The sequence below is a fragment of the Cuculus canorus genome, chromosome 4 (genome assembly GCF_017976375.1).
Source record: "Cuculus canorus isolate bCucCan1 chromosome 4, bCucCan1.pri, whole genome shotgun sequence".
NCBI classification, from domain to species: domain Eukaryota; kingdom Metazoa; phylum Chordata; class Aves; order Cuculiformes; family Cuculidae; genus Cuculus; species Cuculus canorus.
Window position 1 is genome coordinate 53,027,841 of NC_071404.1, and position 17,699 is coordinate 53,045,539.

Here is a 17,699-nt window from a genome sequence, read left to right on the forward strand (position 1 = left end):
TTAAGATGCATGTGATTTTAACAGTAACAGCCACCACCTTATGGCTCCTTATCACAAGTTAGTAAAAGCTTGCATGGGAGAATGAAATATAAGGGAGAATGAAAAGTAAGGCAGAATAACAGTAAGCCTTCATGCGCAGAAACATTTGAACACAAATATGCTTTTTGAATACTGCAAAACAATCAGGTGTGTGGGAGAGATGAGAAGGGAGGCAGCCAGTTGCCTTGTAACCCTATAGAGAGCTGTTTTCCCATGGGGATCACACATTCCAGGCGTCCTATCAGTCCTGGCAGCAGCCCAGCTCTGGGTGCTTCTCTTGTGTTTGAGAGTTGTGAGAACAGATTGTTGTTGGGAACATGGGCTGTGTGCTGGATATGCGTTGGTGGGGGATCAGGAGAGGAGGAATTATAGTGGTTCCATTTAATTTTTTTTTAATTCAGCCTGGCTAAGATTCTCCCAGTGACTCAATAGCACCAGCTATGACTCATACCTTTACCTTCACAGCCTGGCGTTAAACTTGTTGCATTTATTTCAGCAGACCATAGGAGAGCCTCCCTGCTCCTGATGTCTAGGGTAAAGTAGGCATGCTATGGTGCAAAAATCTGTGTGCCAGTTTTCACCACTTCCAAGATGAAAAATGCAACCTAGTGGTGAAGGTTCCTTTAATTCCACTGTATGACTGTAAGATTAAATCCTAGCAACCGAATTCTCTGCTAACTTGTGGCTTTGAAGTGGCTATTAAGCGGCATCCAAGCCTTATGCCTAATACACAGCATAGGCTTTCCCATCAACACATTTAGCTGATCAAAAAGCTTCTGTGCCAAAAGCCTATGGGAACAGAAGCATCCATATCCAGCAACTGCTCACATACACAATGGCAGCACTGACAGCACAGTGTGCCTGCTAGGAATCCGCCTTTTTGGTAAATCCCATAACTCATTTCTATGCAAGGTTTAATTTGATCTCAACAGGAGAAGATAGCACAAGTCCTTTCTGCAGTGCCTGTGCTTTGCGCGGGAACAGGCGGGGGACTCTGCACAGGCACACGGTGACTCAGTTCTGCCATCCCCACTGACACATTGCTGCAGTAATTCATCACGCTTCGGCTCAGCCAGCTGCAGTTTAGATTTCTGCCTGCCTGGCAGGGGGAGGCCTGGGCTCACAGAAAAGCAGTACAGCAGAGAAGGGCTGCTGCTGCTGCAAAAGCCCTCCCATCATCCATTAATGGGTTTGTTGTCAACAGCTGATTACAAATAAAAGTGGTAAAGCAGTAAAGGCTGTAAAATAGTTGTCCGAATGGGGATGATTGCTGCAGTGGCAGAGCTCCCTGATGGTGATGCAGCTCTCCCTGCTGATTTTTTGATAGGATAAATGACAGTGTGCTAACATGGATTCGTCAAAGGGATGATCAACAACAGGGAACCTGAAGCTGCTCTGCAAAGCTGCTGTCTGAGCCTCAGGTATTGCCTTACTCATTGTGCTCTGAAAACCCTTCACTTTCTTTAACCAGCTGCAATTTGACACATATCCTCACTTGATCTTAACATGATTTTCTACTTAACCTATGTATAAGCAGTACTTTAAGTTTTATTTATAGGAGGCTGTTACCTAACTAACTTGACATCATAAGATGCTTCAAGTAAGTGGCAGGTAGTCTGCGTATAAGCACTGCAAAGAATGCAGACATCTCTATGTGTGTTAAAATCTTACTTGGCCAATGAATCAATCCAGGAAACACCTTTAAGAGGCAGAAGGGACTGCACCCAAACTTGTCAAAACACCAGCTTGAGAGCTTTGTTAGATGGAAGACTAAGCCTTCTCCCTTGAGGTCATACCTCTAGCATAAACACATATAAATGCCACCCCTATAATAAATAGCCTAAGAAAACATTTGCATTAACGAATGCATTCATGAAAGCTTTGAAACATTCTAGTGTAGCAAAACCAATGCAACTTAACATCCATTCAGAGGAAGGGAAATTGGCTAGGGAGGTAACCAAACAGATCTCGGCTTTAATATTTACATCCATAGCTGATTACAACTGGTGTCTGCCAGCTTTCCATTTTCTGGTAAGCAAAAACCCACAAGTATTTAAAAATACATGTTTTAAAACATCTCTTCACCTAACATGTCTCAGCAGCCAACTGTACTCAGTGTTTACCTACTGCATGCAGTAACAACTTGAGGATAACTGAGCAATACATAACTCTTTTTCTGCTAGTTTTAGTGAAGTAAAATTTCCTTCTTAATTACCAGTAGTTTGTTAAATAAAATAAAATAGAAGCATCTCCTTCACTCTTTTCTCACTTTTTAATATTTAGTATGTCATTGCACCATGATGTATCATCATCCAGGACAGCCTTATGAGATAAATCGGAACCACAACAGCCGAAAACCCACTCTTACTTGTAATTTAATACCTTGAGCACTGACCTTGTATAAGATGCTTGCTCCATATCCAAGGGAGGAAGAACATAACCTTTTGTTGCATTTCATTTCATATTCTCTTTAATAACTACAAATTTCCCAGGATATGAAATCCTGGTTGCAGGTGCAACTTGCTGTAGTGTGGCACAATACAAATTCTTGTTTGGGGGCCTGGAGTGCACAAGTGAGGCCACTTTCTGACTAAAATGAACTATTGGATTTGACCCCTGATATTAACAAATAAAAAGGCTAAGGAGATAAGTCTGGTTGCTGTCTTCCAATGTAATAAACAGCAAAGGAGGGCAAAGGGAGAGAGATTGTAGTTATGGCCTGCAGAGGAAAAGAATACTGAAGACTTTAAAAAAAAAGACAAAGTTGTCTGCATGACTTCACAGCATATGGAGCACTGGGGGCTTTTCCTGCATCTATAATACAAAGTGACAGCAGCCACAGAAATTGCAGTGGAGACAGGAAACCCTGTCAAATCTCTGCTGCATGAATGTGATTATTCACTGAAGCTTTTAGTAGGGATTGAAGCAGAGAAAGCAACGGTCTCCATCACAAAACAGCAGAGGCACCTGCTTTTTATTAAAAATCAGATGCAGTAAAGGTAAATGTTGAAGTCTCATAAAGGCACCACCAATTTCTGCCCCAGTGCCATTTAGCCAGCCCAAAAAGGGAGAGAAGGGAGTGCTAGTGAGCGCTGGAAGGATGCAGTGAAGCAAATGTGTGGGGTGGAACTGGACAGACAGCTGCAGCCAACAGGAAGGTCTGTGGGTTTTCTGCAAGGGCTGACCATTTGTCTGCACAGCCCCCGTGCCACACCGTCCCAGAGCCACCACCCCGCACCCCGTCCCACTCCTTTGTGCTGAAGTCAGGGCTATGACTTTCTTGAAAGGTAAACCAGAATTTTGTCTTAAAACACGCTAAAACTTGCTTTCACATGCACAGTTTTCTCAAATATTACTTAGCATTGAAAGAAAATACAAAGTCTCTCAATACAGGGCAGTTACCAATGTCTTATTTAATTCTCTTTTTTACAAAGTGAAGTGAGAGGCAGGCAAGCCCTATTTTTAGGCTAATTTATCAACCATTTTTATCACAAATTTGGGGGGGGGAGGTGTATCTTAAATGAGGAGCTTTAAAAAAAAATTACAACCCAACCAGCTAGAAACTGAACTCTAGCTGGTGGCAAGACAACAGAAGAGGAATAGCAAGGAAATGCTTTGGTGAAAACTTCACATCCAGGCTCATTATACCTCCACCACCATCATACCCTCAGCAGCGGTTTTTCAGGATATCAGTGCAGAGCTGTGTCCAAAGCTAAGCTTCACTGGCAGGCACGCCTTTCCTTGTTAGCTTTCCTTCCCCTGCCAGGAGCTTTACCTGTCACCAAGGTTTATTTCCAGGTGGCTGTGCCACTCCAGTACCCACAAGCCAGAAACCTCCGCCAATGCAGAAGGACTTGGAATCGCAACCATAACATGACGCATCATGCTGTGGGCTTTTGACAGGCCCACGGGGTCACAAATGCAAGTTTAAAAGGATTCTTTGTACTCTTCGGTATCACTTCAGCAGCTTGTGCATTAGCCAGACTGTATTCTGTAATACTGGCATTTAAAGGCCAAGAGGAAAAACAAAAGGCTTCAGCCTGACAATCAGAGAACTCCCTACACCAAACACAGCAGAAAAGTTGCATCAGTAAGACGTAACCGCTAAGCGACAGGGTGATTGCTCTCCAGGCAGCTTAGCAGGCTCAGGTCCATGAGGTGCATCTTTAAAGGAGAATTTGCACAAAGAAAGCATGCAGACCATTTCATAGGGGTCCCTTTTTAGTCAAGCCAACAAAGGGAGGAGAAGTCAAGTTATAATCACTTCTCACAGTTCAGTATACTCTATCAATCCTGAGAACATTGGTGCAACACTGACTGCTGAGTTAAATACCCAGAGTATTTTTAAATATAAACAATGGAGTATTTGAAGGCTCTGGTTCAGCAAAAGATTTGAACAAACATTTAGAGTGTGGTTCATAGACAAAAAAAAAGAGACAATTTCATGTGAAGTTTACTAAGCTCCTTTTGGATATTATTATAGTTGTTTAAATTTAATCCAACTACTTGCTGGACACAGGAGATTTTTTTTTTTTTATTTATTTTCTTTTACTAGAATCCAAATCTGATGCACTGGACCAACAGATATGTTATTCTGAAGATTTATGGGGAATAAAACTATTTCCTAAGATTAATGCAGGGTAATTAGTACTACCTCTCTGCTTTCAGTACTGTGACTCATTATAATATAGAGCATAATTAACTGTAGTATTGGGATATATAAAAATAAAAATAAAAGAAATAGTCTGTTGTTATAGCACTCTGATCACATAGATTATTTTATTTTTGGTGAAATACTTACCAAAAAAAGCGAAACACAGAAGAAAATAAAAAAAAAATTAAAATCCTTCCAAACACATCTCTCGTGGTTACAGAAGATTAAAATCCTGTGTAATGGCTTCAGATTACCTCCACAAGGGCAAGATTCATTAAAGATATGTATTACAATTTGTAGGATGAATAACTCTGCTTCTCAAAACCTCCAAATCCATAACCCAAACTACTCTTTTTGACCTCCTTTTGTTGCTCCACACTGCTTTACGGAAATGTAGCATACAATGAATCAGAAATGGCTCAATGAAATTATCACTTACTGCTTGTTGTTTTGTCACTTTTATCTTCTGCCGTCGTGGTCACTTTTACTGGTGGTTGTGTTGTTGTACCTTGCGTTATCTGCTGGGTAGCATTAGATGTGGAAAGCGTGGGATCTAATGAAGAAATGACATTCAAATTATAACCTCAATTCTGCATATACACATACACAAACCACACCTTTTTGCCCTGCTTGCAGCCTAGTTTTAAATTATCAAAAAAATATTTAATTTAAATTCAAGATCAACATGGACAGGGCTCCTTTTACTGCTGAGAAGCCAATCCCTGTACTCTAGGTGGGTCATACCACTGCAGACAAGGCTGTGATAATGCAGTCACAAGGCCTGCCTCGAGGCTGCTTTGAGCATGACTAGGAGGAAGGTCCTGTGCATACCTACAAGGTTTCACCAGAGTTCACTATCTATAAAACAAATTTCCAAGCCAAGAGGCACTGCTGCTTAATTTTCTGAACATCCACTGGAACAATATCAACAATTAGCTGAAAGAAATTATCACTTACTGCTTGTGATGGATTCAGTTGTAGCTCTGCTTGCAGTCGTCAGCACTGCTGCTTGCAATGTCGTTGCTTGTGAAGTTAATGCATTCACAACTTCCGTTCCTGCAAGAAAGGCATTCACATCTTTATTGATTTATTTTATCATGCATAAAAAGCCTTCTCTCACAAAAGCAATGAGTTTCTTTTTAAAGTCTGGCTCTTGCAGAGCTTTCTTACATGCACATTTTTAAAGAGGATTCAAAGTGCATATCTGCAAGTTGCCCACTGCAAGTTAGAAGCTGTACCTTCCAGCCATCCCCTAAGGAAGAGTCATATGCTCTTCCAGAGTTATACAGAGGTGCTTGGCATGATTTCCAAGGGAAGAGGGAAGGGAAAAGACCCTGTTGTGGATGAATGGGTTCACTATGCTGCTGGACTAGACTGCTGACCAGCACTTTGTCATATACCTGTTTAATAGCAGGAGGGATGAAAACTCTCCAGAAAGATGCAGAAGTGACACACAAACCCACAGCTTTTATATTAATGAATCGAAGGGGAAGGGACTTTACCAGTCCTTGTGCAATTTTTATCTCTCCTCCCTGCTGTCTACCTCAAGCCCTGGCTGAGTCTTCTTCTCTGGCTAGTTTTCCCAGACCCTATTCCTCTGCACTCAGTTCTCTGGGGAAAAAAAGAGCAGCTGGCAGGGCTTCCTTTGAAATGTGCAGCAAATTTAGGACATTGCGCATGAGTTGTATAGCATTCTTTAGTAAGTGATATTCTCCAGGGTGAATATGGTACCCTTTATAAGGTGACTCCTGGTAGTTTTCTTCTCCAGAGGGGTGAGATTTGGAAGCTAAGGGCTCCCTCAGGCAGCAGGGATCAATTACAGCTGCTGCTGGTATAGAAGGAGGGGAGTAGAGTTGTGCAAAACTCACTAAGGCAATAATAAGCTTTAAATCAGTGTGTCTTGCTGTCATGGATGGCATAGTGCAGGTCTTTCATGCCCCTGGCACATACTTAAGGGAATGGACTGGAAAAATTGCTGCCAAGGAATCAGGGCTAAAAAGCCCTGTAACTAACAATTTTAAGAACCCAGCTTTCACTTCGGTAATCTAGTACAAACAGGGAGTTAGAGAGGCACATTTAAAACCCTGACAACAAACCAATGTGTCCCCCACTACCTCTTCTAGCACTTTTCATGGATGGAATACATTAAAGAATAGGAACAAATCATGATATGACATGCCATTTTCTCTCATTTGACTTGAATACTTCTAAATACAACGTTTACACCAGAACTTTTAAAATATAACTTATAGTCTTTCCCTGTTCTCAGTTTTCTGGCTGTTCACATAGAATAACAGTGCCTCAGAGGATGGGTCTCCTTAAGCGCTTGCTCCACACTCACAAAGTGCTTTAATCTCATAGTGGGTTTCTGATATTTTTCTCATAGACATAAATAACAATACTGCTTTCCCTTCTGTGACAAAAATCTGCAAGAGAAATTTCAGTGAAACATTTGAAGAGTTCATTCATTGTGAGGTTTTGGGCCTTAATGTTTCATGTCTTTGAAAGAGACATGAACATCAGGGTTTTCAAAACATAAAAGAATTGCAACACAATTTAAAAAAGGACTAATTCCGTTGCTGTAATAAACGTAACATATGCATACTTCACCTGGCTGCATCTTGTTAATCACCATTACTAGAACTTCTAGTGTATACATTATGATTATTACAGTGCTTTCACCTTCAAAATTAGTATCTCTGGTTCTCAAAAAATAGAATTGTTTTCTTCTCTCATGTGCATCCCTTATTACACGCAGAATTCCTCAATACTCAGACTAACGAAGGAGTTGATATTTAGCTCAGATGAATGAAATATGGTCAATATTGATTTTTCATTAATACAAAGCTTCATAATAAAGACAACTAAATGTGTCAGTTGAAAATGTAAATCAGAATCAAAGACCTTTACCATTTGAAGCAGTCATTTTCTTGTTTAAGTCTTCATAGTTTTAGGACTTAAAGTTTGATCTAGTTAAAACAATCACAAAGGAGAGAGAGAGGATGTAGCTTTTGAAACTGAGGGCACTGGTGCCATTCCCTTACTTCCAAAAGTGAATCTTGACATCAATCGTTTCAAGAAGTCATCAGTAACATTTTTGCAAATGACGACTTTATGCACACATATCCTTTCATATTAACTGAGGTTATTAAATTTCCATATATTGTGTAATTCTTTACTATCAAAGTTTATGTCCTCTTTCCCCGGTCTACACCCATCAAACCAGCGACTCCCTGCTGCCATATCCTTTAGTTGATGCTATTTCCCAAGTTGTTGTCAATCTGACAACTTCTTGAACCATGAGTCTTAGATAATGTGTTAATATCTGATCACACTTGTACCACTGAGAGCATAGGAACTCAGATTTAGCCTTTCTCGACTGAAACAAAACATGCAGCCTGCTCAAATTAACCCTCTCCTTGCTAAGATCCCTGAATCCTTTCTTCTCAAAAGAGTTTTATAAGAGGCTCAGGGAAATACATTGCTCTATAGTCATCTTACATTAAATAATTCACCTAATTTTTCCAGCAGCTGGAAAAGCTGAGAGCCAAAAAGACAATGGAAGCTTCAGAACACCAAATAACAGTGAATTTGAACTCTTACCAGATTTTGATGTTGATGCAGAAGTGGTTGTACTGGTGGTACTGGCTGGAATACCATCCTCTGAAATAAACACAGAAAGTATCATATTACTTCAGCTACTCTCCAGATCTATTTAGCACTACATAGGCATCTAAAGCAGAGATCAGCATGGACTTTCCTGGAAAACCAAGTTGAGAAGACTGTTAGCAGAAGCATTCAAATCATATAACTCTGCTAGCAAACTTCTCAGGGTGTATCCTAAATTTCTTAGCTTTGCCCTCACTGCTGTAGTGATGAACATCTACCATGCCCCACCCCCCTCCTTGAACTGCAGGTTGTTTTCCAATAGGCGTTACTGTCTCCAAGACTAGTTTGGAGGGGAGGAAAAAAAAGAGCAATTAAAAGGTTTTTACTAGGTCCTCCTGCCCTCGAGTACAACTGCAACTGCTCTGGATCTTCAGGGTGGAAGATTAACTAAAATAACTGGCTGCAGGAGTAAGCAGCCATTCTCCTGCCTTGAAGGAACAAACTTTACTAGCTAGTAAAAGCACTTCAGCAGGAGTTTTCAGCATTGCCCTGATCCCTATAAGTAAGAGGAAGAGAAGGAGAGGAGAATTCACAAAATACAGCCTGGGAAGCACTGGGTTGAGTGATGACTGATTTTCCCCATTGCCCTCAAGGTAGTGCTGCAGTTGTTAGTAGTTTACTGCAGTGAACTGTGTTGGTCTTAAAAATCGTAGATGATTCTATGAAGTTAGTAGGTGAAAATCTCCAATATTACAAAACAAACAAACCGTCCAAAAAACTCCCACCAAACCAAAACCAAAATAATTTCTGTATCTTCAGGCTGCGCTGAGAAGTCATAACAGCATAACTCAACTAGAATTTTGGCTTCAAATAGGATTTTCAGTCTTATTGCTGAGAAGTTCTTATTTTTCTACTAAAAGAGGCTAGGGAGGTGACGATGGAGTGAAAAAATGACATTGAGTCAGAAACAGTGGCATTTCTCAACTATTTTCCATCACTGTGAGAAAAAGATGTGTGCATTTGGGGACGAAGAGATAAGCCCTATAACTGAATGGGAGAAGAAAATGGCACAGACTAATCCCCCAGTGCTTTAAGTTTTGGAGCGTGACATCCTATCATGCTACATTAGCGTGCTGTAATACAGACAGTGCAAAACTGAGTCAGGACAACATGTCACTATTCTTGTGTGACTCCATTCACAGTAATATCTGCTGGCATTCTCTCTTTTTTTGGCTACAGGGCAGAACAGTCAGCTCTGTTCCCTTTGCTCAGTGTGCTGTGCTCCGATTAACATTTCACGAGCACCACCGGAGGCCTGACAGAGTCACAGAGCTAACCTGAAAGAAAAATAATACATTATACAATTGCGAGAGCTCTGTGGGGACATATTAAGGTCTCGTCAGATAAGCCCTTACAGCTCCTCTTGAAAAAGCGTAAGGTGTCATCAGCCCTCTTGGCACCTGTGTATTTCTAATGGGTTCCAGCTGGGGTGATGCCCCTTCCCTGTGAGCCCACTTTCTTGGGTATCTTTTCTAGGTATGCTGCTGCCTTCATAATGCCTTGTCACAGCACATGCTTACCCAGCTCGATATGGGTATAGCCCATATCAATTCCAAACAGTTCCCTACTGGTCTGCTGCAGCCCCAGCCCTACCTGCAGGACACAGGAATACAGTCAGGCTATGCACAGCCTCTTGCACAGTGCATTTAAAATACGTTTTTTCCTACCATTTAGCTACCCAGTCAGAATAAGGCCGCATAACCCACACTTAAGTTACTTTGAAAACAAATTTTATCAAAAGAAACCAAAAAGCAACCTGGTTTCCCTAAACATTTTCACCATCTCCCCATTCTCTTCATGAGCTGCTGACAAAGCTTCTGTAATTCCCAGTGCCACAAGGCCACAGCACTAAAACAGAATGTTTTTTCAACAGTGCCTACATTTCATATGGTTTGTTATAAAAATTTCAGTAACTGGCACGTCTGTAAAACCAGCTAAATGTACTAGAAGGACAATTAGCTCATTCCCTAATTCACTCTTCCCCTAATTCTTCTCCTAAGTCAGCATGACTTTGTGGAAAGCCCATTGCAATACTTACATTACCGATCCTTAAATATTGTTCCATTTAATAACCATATCCCTAAGTCAAGATTTCCTCAAAACTAAAAAAATATGGAATATAAGCAACAGTTTTGTTATGATTCACAATTTGTTGATTTTATCAGAGGCTAGAGATAAACTAAGGTAAATTTGATTGACAGAGTAGAATAAAGTAGAGCTTTGTGTATTAACTGTTTTCTTAATATGGTGTGTAATTGAGTATACTTTAAAAACAAGTTGAAAGCAACGTGAAAAGATGCTTAAAACTCACCAGGATTTTTTGGGCAACTGGTTGATTAAAAGAAGTGATAAAACTGGTAGTTTATTATCCTCTTATTTGCAATGCTAAGTTGTGACTAAGAAGAATCCTATGGGGAATAAAAGCAAAAGATCAAAAGTGATTGAGCAAAGAAGTTGGGCCCATTAGAGACTGTTGCTAGACAAAGATAGAAAGATTCATTTCTTCTGCTCATGTCAGGTTGGCTGCAGCCTCAGGTGACAGTAAACAAAGTAAAGCTACAATTGCATGATTTTTTTGGCAAATTTTGATGCAGTGATCCCTTTGATACAAGAGCACCATGATGTACTCTGATGTGGAAGCTGCAAAAATGCACTTAGTGATTGTTTCTGCACGCAACCTCCCCCATTTGCCGTAGTTGTTGCCAGTAAACATAGCCAAAAGATCTTAGGTGACCTGTGTTGTGGCACCCTTGTGTCTGGAGAAAACGCATGGAGCTAAAAGGTGCTCAGATGTGACACTGGGCTGAAAAATGAAATGGCGGTGGTGGTGTTAAGATCCAAGAAGAAAAATATATGTCTGAAAGTAGATAACAAGGTGAGAAGAAATCAGAATTGGGAGGAAGATAACAGGACAGAAAGAAGATAAGAGAGGAAGGACAGAAAGGCCCAGAAACGGCAAGACGATAGGGGTGCAGAGAAAAATTAGAAAGAAATAAGAAGAGCTTGAAAAACATTTGACACGTGACTACAAGGCCAAAATGGAAAAAGAGTGATTATTTTTTTTCCTTTCAGGTCCACAGAATTTTCCTTTACTGTCTTTTTTGGCTTGGATTTAAATGGTACATTTGTTCTAAAATTAAAGTAACAGTACTATCATTTGTATTTGGTCTTCAGACATCATTTTGAAATGAATGAACTTAAACACTGAGCTTACTTTCTTTTTTTGAAATTCAGAAGGAGTCCCTAAATTCAGCTGGGACTGACCAACAGCTGCAATTGTCCTCAAACTGCAGCTTTTGATGTAGTCTTCAGTCTTCAAGGTCCAAGCTTGGAGCTCTTATCATTTCTTCCCTTTCTCTCTCTCTCATTATTTTTAACTTTACACTGGGAAGACTAAGATAAGCATGTTTTGACCTTGTGTTAATTAGGTGCCTTTTACTGCTATAATCAAGACAGATAAAAAAAGCAGAAATGACTGTGTGATGTCACACCAGTAGTTCTGTTTATAAACTATAGGATATTGCAGGGTACAAACCACTAAGTTTAAAACATCATCTGAAACAGATAATACAATAGTGACTGTCAAAAAGTCAAAATAAAAACATTTTTAAAGATTAATAGATTGCTCAAAATACATATTGGTTTTAATCATTACATATATTACTGACTTCAGGTGCTGTCTAGTTTGGCATCAATATCTGATTTTGAAAAGAAATATTTTTTTATGTAAAAGTCACTGTCATTACTGAAATAGTAAGCAAAACGTCTTCTTTGACATTTTTTCACTTGACTTTGCTCTAGGTAGACAGGAGCATACGTTCATATTTAAATCCCTCCATTCAGATGAGCCACAGCTGAAGGAATTGTTGGTTCATCTTCGGCAGGGTGTTGAGAAAGGCATGGATGCCCGAAGCTGTGTGGGGTTAATGGAGAACCACAAAAATCAAGAGTCTAGAAGAAAATGGACATCTCAAGAAGGATTGCAAAAATTGGATTTGTTTAGCCCAGAGAGGGAAATATTAATGGAAGGCATGATAACAGCACTCACGTAGGTTAGTTGCTGCAACAAAGACGAAGGAATAAACTTCTTATTACAGCAATTGAGGGTAAAACTAGAGGTAATGGACAAGGGAAATTTTGACTAGAAACTTTCCAGGTTTCTTGGTGCCCATGTCAAGCTGATGGCGCAACAGCCATAAGCTAGCATTTTAAACATTTACTGATGAGGGTATATGACATTCCCACTCAAAGCCAGACCAATACACAAAAGGCTGTTGCTGAGAGCAAAGAGATGTCTTGAGGAAACCTGTAAATGTTAATTCCCTCTTCAAGGCTACAAAGCACAACCTACAGGTAGTATTGTTATATTATGTTTGTTTATTGTATACTATATTATGTTTGTTTAAGTGACTATAATTGCCTTTGCAATGATACACAAGTCATGAAGAAGTCAAAGTTACTTTCTTGCTTTCCGTCTTTCCACAGCATCAGAAATAAATAGTGAACTTTTCCCAGGCAGCCAGTGATAATTCTGCCAGCACCCACGACTGTGAGAGAGCAGCCTTACTGTAACAGCTGCTCCAACAGTATCTGTGGGAAGACTATAGATTCCACCTGATGTTTTGTCCTTTCTGGAAAAAGTTATAGCTGCCCTTGTGAGAAAAGCTTGTGCTGATATTCTCAGAGCTCCCAATAAATAGCTGCTACCTGACAACGGACACAACCTGTTTACTCTTACCTTGTAGCTCCATTGTCTTGTATGTTTTCTCTTTCATTTTAATTTACTGCTGCTTCATCTCTTCATTCTCTAATCTGATCTTTCCCCAAGCCCAGTGTAGTTCTTGCACTTCTCTTATTTCTGCTTTTATTCCTCACCCACCTGTCTATCCTGGTTCATGACCTTCTACTATAAACCTTGAGATACGTTTCTTTCTTCTTTTATAATGCTTTTTTTTTTTGTGTAAAAGATCCCACATTCTCCAAAGGAAAACAAAATATGTTTTTTACTGATGAGTACTTCATCTCCCATTAACCAGTCATTGCACAAACACTACTCCGATGTTTGCAGTGAAAAAAATGTTTTGGACACTGTTCAAAAGCCACTCAAGCCCACCAAACAGAACTCAGTACCTGAATACACTACTTTAGGGAACAAACTTAAGCTTAAATTTTCTACATAATTTCCTGATGTAGAAATTGGTCTTCTACGTGGGCCTTCTATCTGGTGAGGTTTAGTTTACAAGATTCTGGTCTCTCTTTCTTAGTAACGTTTTGCAGAGGCCTTGGATGCACTCGCAGAAGGAGAAGGCAGAGTGATACAAGCAGTATTTGGGAAACCTGGGCTCAGTTTCCAGCCCAGCTTCAGAGTAATATTCTGCCAAGACATACAAAGTAGCCGCCACCAATATTTATGGCTGGTTTGTAACGTTATGGTGCTGGCTATTTCTCCAAGGATCTACCTGAGTACCCACATGTCTGTGGCACTCACGCTGCAGCATTGAGCTACTATAAATTGTGTTTGAGCCTGCTGGTTTACAGCTCTCCTGGATATATCATCACAAATAAGATAAAATGCTATGACAGTGGAGTAGAAATTACTCAGTCCTCCCTGAATGTCTACGTAGAACAATACAGTTTAATTAGTTTAGATGGAGATTCTGGAACTTAATCTGCCTCATTCAGATCGGCTTGGTATTTCTATGCATTTTGCCACATAGAGACACTCCCCGTGTCCCATTTTCCATTTAATAAAAAAGGAATAATAGTGTGTTCTTATTTTCTAGGGGGCTGCAAACTGCAATACACATTGGCACCATACTCTAGCATTTTCAGGTCACGATCCCAACTGCATTTGCAGTGTTTATCATTTGGATCTACCACAATAATAATACGGATAAAAGGTTGTATTTGCAACCAATCTCAGCTTTCTAAACATTTTGCTCTTTCTGGACCATGTGTTCAGTGCAGAATCAACCCTCGGAAAACACTGCAGAAAGCTGTAATGTAGGACAGAGCAAGGAATTGGATTAATTTTAGATCACCTTTGTTATTTCAGTCTTCCCTCTGCATTTCTGCATCTTATTTTATTTCCACTATAAAAAGTTTCCCTTCCCCCCCTCCAATTTTAATTGCACAAATAAGAGCTGCCTAATACCAAGAGAAAAGCATTGCCAGGAAATCGGCAGATTCAAGACAGGCGTTTTTCTAAGAGCAGAGAGGTTTATCTACAGCGTTTTGATAAATCTTAAGAACAATTTCATCCGGAATGTATTGTTACGACTGAAATTGTGACAAGAAACTTCCCCAAAATATAAAAAACAGTGCTGAATTGTGGTTGTAGGCTAGTTGCTGGTTGGCTGAAAATGACTAACCCATACTATGCAAATCACTTAGAAAGCCAGCAAGCACTGCAAGTAATCTTAGAGGAAGTGTAGATGCTTCCAGATTACAAAACCTTCCGTTTGGGATGTACCATTAGAAGAGGCTTAAGAGCAATTTTAACAGTATTATTTGAAAGTATCAATTCCTTTTTTCCTATTCAAAACCTCTAAGATCATGAATACAAAATCTATAAATTAAACATTCTAGAATTTAAAAAATCCCACATAATAAAATATTAAAACCCTGTGAATATTGTGTTCTAAAAGAATTAATTTGACAGAAGTAACGCTCATTTTAGTACATTTAATCCTTAAGGACTCATACTTTAAATCTTTCCTCTGTAGTCATATCAGCTAGAATTTAAGTGAGAATCAAGATTCTGATGTAATCCAGTGGAGAGCTGTGGCTGATAAGAGTGTGTAGTAAAAGATATTGAATTAAACAAAGTCATTTTCAAACTTCATGAATTTGGAACAAACTCAAAAAACCACACAGCCTTCATGTCCCCATATTTTTTCAGTATACTTGAGCAATAGACAAGGCATGGCTAGCCTTACACATACATTCAGATGTGTTTGTAATAGTGTCTGCACACAACTATTTGCACTGTGCCAGTGCTTGGTGAAAGGAAAACTGCGTTCCTAATAATAATCCCGTGTTGCAATATTGTCACGAGTCAGAATTATGAGGTGTTTTTCCAGCCTGGTCTCACGATGTTTTTGCACTTCTGCAGATGTTCTTCATGCAGACTCCTGCAATACAAGGCATTTTCCTCCCCAGGATTTTCTCGGTTGTGAACATCTCACAACAGCAACTGGAAGGATTATATGGACTCTGAACAACATTATACCAGTCACATTTGAGGTGAACCCTTCTGAAATGTAGTCAAATACTGCAGGCAATGCTAAGAACCATAAGGCAGGGAGAGAGGTCACGTTCTTTATTGCCTGATGCCAGCCACCTCGAAGCCTGTGACTCCCGCTGCCTAGGGAAGTGGGAAACCACCTCCCATCTGCCAAGCTGTTTGTTATCTTCCTTTCAGTTATGCCTTTCTTGAGCAGCAAACCGAAAATATACTATACAAATCCTACATATTGAAAGCTTACGTTTAGCTTCAACTTTCCACTTCTCCACTGTAAATCCTGGTCCTGGTTTGCAGGCTGGTGTCGCAGGACAGAGATGACCTGCTATAAAAGAGCTGGAAGAAGCATGGGCAGGAGCATGGGCGAAGATACCAAGGGAAAAAGGAGAAGCTCCTGGGCCAGAAGGGCGCAGCACCCTCCCTACAGAAAGGAAAAGCACGTGAAAACAGGAAAGAGAGGAAGACATTAGGGAAGGGAGATCATAAATGCAGAGCCCCATAACTGGAAAGGGAGACAGGGCTGCTCCTGCGTGGCCTGGGAACGGAGAGCAGCAGCCAGGGCAATGTGGGACTTGGGCTCTGCAGAGGAAACACATACTGGGTGGGCTGGAGCCACCTGGCAGCCAGAGCTGAAGAGAGGAAGGAAAGGGAGGGAGCTCCTGCAATTTCTCCAACAGGGAACAGGGAGAAGGCAGGAAACGCAGCTTTGGTGCCAGCACTGGCCCACTGCTCCTCCTGCTCACGCAGGCACGTGTCTAGCATGACCCAACGCCAAGCTCTGGCAGAGAGCTAGTGGGAATTACTAATTCCCCAAGCAAACAGCCCTGTTTCCACAAAACCTGCTCAAAGCACCCAGAAAACTGTTCCTGTAAAAGGAGCCAACACACAGAAAAATACTGGAAAAACAAGCTTCCGTGGACCAGCCTCAGCTGTCGCTGCTGTAGGTTGCTGTGGGTTCCCCCTCAACAAAAACAGTAATGAGAAGGGCTGAATAAATGCTCCCGTGTTTCACTGAGTGTCTGAAACTGCCAAAGCATAGCATGCTTTGCCTCTCTGCATGCGTGGACATAGAAATCTGGACACTTACCAGCCAGTTCCACGGTTTCTTTTATTGACTCAGAAAAAAATGCACACTCCCTATCAAGGGCATTTAATCACAAGCATTCTCAGTGCACTTTCTGCTCCTGCGGTGGATATCTTTATCACTGTGTACTACAGAGGGATGAGCACGTTGTGTGCACTCCATCAAATAATAAATATGCTCAGCATGCTCATCAACACTCCAGCCTGCCTTGGACAAAGGCTCCAAGCTCTGTGCTTGTCTTTATTTAAACCTGTTAAACCTATTTAATAGGTTTTAATTAAACCCTTTAAAGCTATTTAAACCACCAGATTGTCACCCTTTGATGGTGATATATTTTCCTGTCCATGTGTAAGATAAAAGTAGGAGTTACTAAGAGTTATTTTATAGTATGAAAAACAAACCACCACCCCTCTTGTGTTAGTCATGCTAAATCAATTTGAAAATGTCTTTAATGGGTGCAGTTTTATATAGAAAGAGCTTTTTACATATTGTGCTCTGCTGAGTAGAACAAGAAAAAGAAAGAAAGAAGAAACCCTTCCTGTGCAACAGGAAAGAACAGAAGCATTGGTGTAAGTCACCTCCACCCAGAAAGCAGAGAGAAAACTACATCCTTCTCTGGGTAATGCTTACAATGCCTTTTCCTTACCATGCTATTTGCAAGCCTATTTTTGTTTCCCAGGAAAGAGTGTGTTAGGGTAGGGCAGATATAATACAGCCAGAGGGGAAGCTGAGCCCAGGTCAGTCAGTAGCTCTCCTTTACGACATGCTGGAGCAGTAAGTAAAATCATAGTTCTGCTCTATATTTGTGATCCAAATGCGTCTCCAGCAACATGACTAATTGTATAATTCAGGAAAGGGTCACTGCAGTGTCTGCTGTGATGTATGTATTTTTAGCACATCCGGGATCAACCTAGACACCCATTTCAGCCACACCCGCCCATGCCACTCTGTTCTTGACAAAGCTCTGAAAGCCTCTGGAGCATCAAAATCCTGTTCCTGTTGGAAAACTT

The 17,699-nt window shown here is 40.6% G+C and overlaps 1 protein-coding gene across 3 annotated transcripts in view; it reads right to left on the reverse strand.

Annotated features, from left to right (window-relative positions):
- EMCN (endomucin) overlaps window positions 1-17,699 on the reverse strand; it is a 57,577-nt gene that overhangs the window by 31,698 nt on the left and 8,180 nt on the right. For all 3 annotated transcript variants that reach the window (XR_008449566.1, XM_009558557.2, XM_054064660.1), the window contains exons 2-4: window positions 8,297-8,356; window positions 5,651-5,749; window positions 5,133-5,246 (exon numbers count right to left, since the gene is read on the reverse strand). Coding sequence is in view for 2 of the 3 variants with exons in the window: in XM_009558557.2 (XP_009556852.2) it covers window positions 5,133-5,246; window positions 5,651-5,749; window positions 8,297-8,356 (273 nt within the window). In the remaining variant the exon portion in view is untranslated. The remainder of the gene's footprint in view (window positions 1-5,132; window positions 5,247-5,650; window positions 5,750-8,296; window positions 8,357-17,699) is intronic.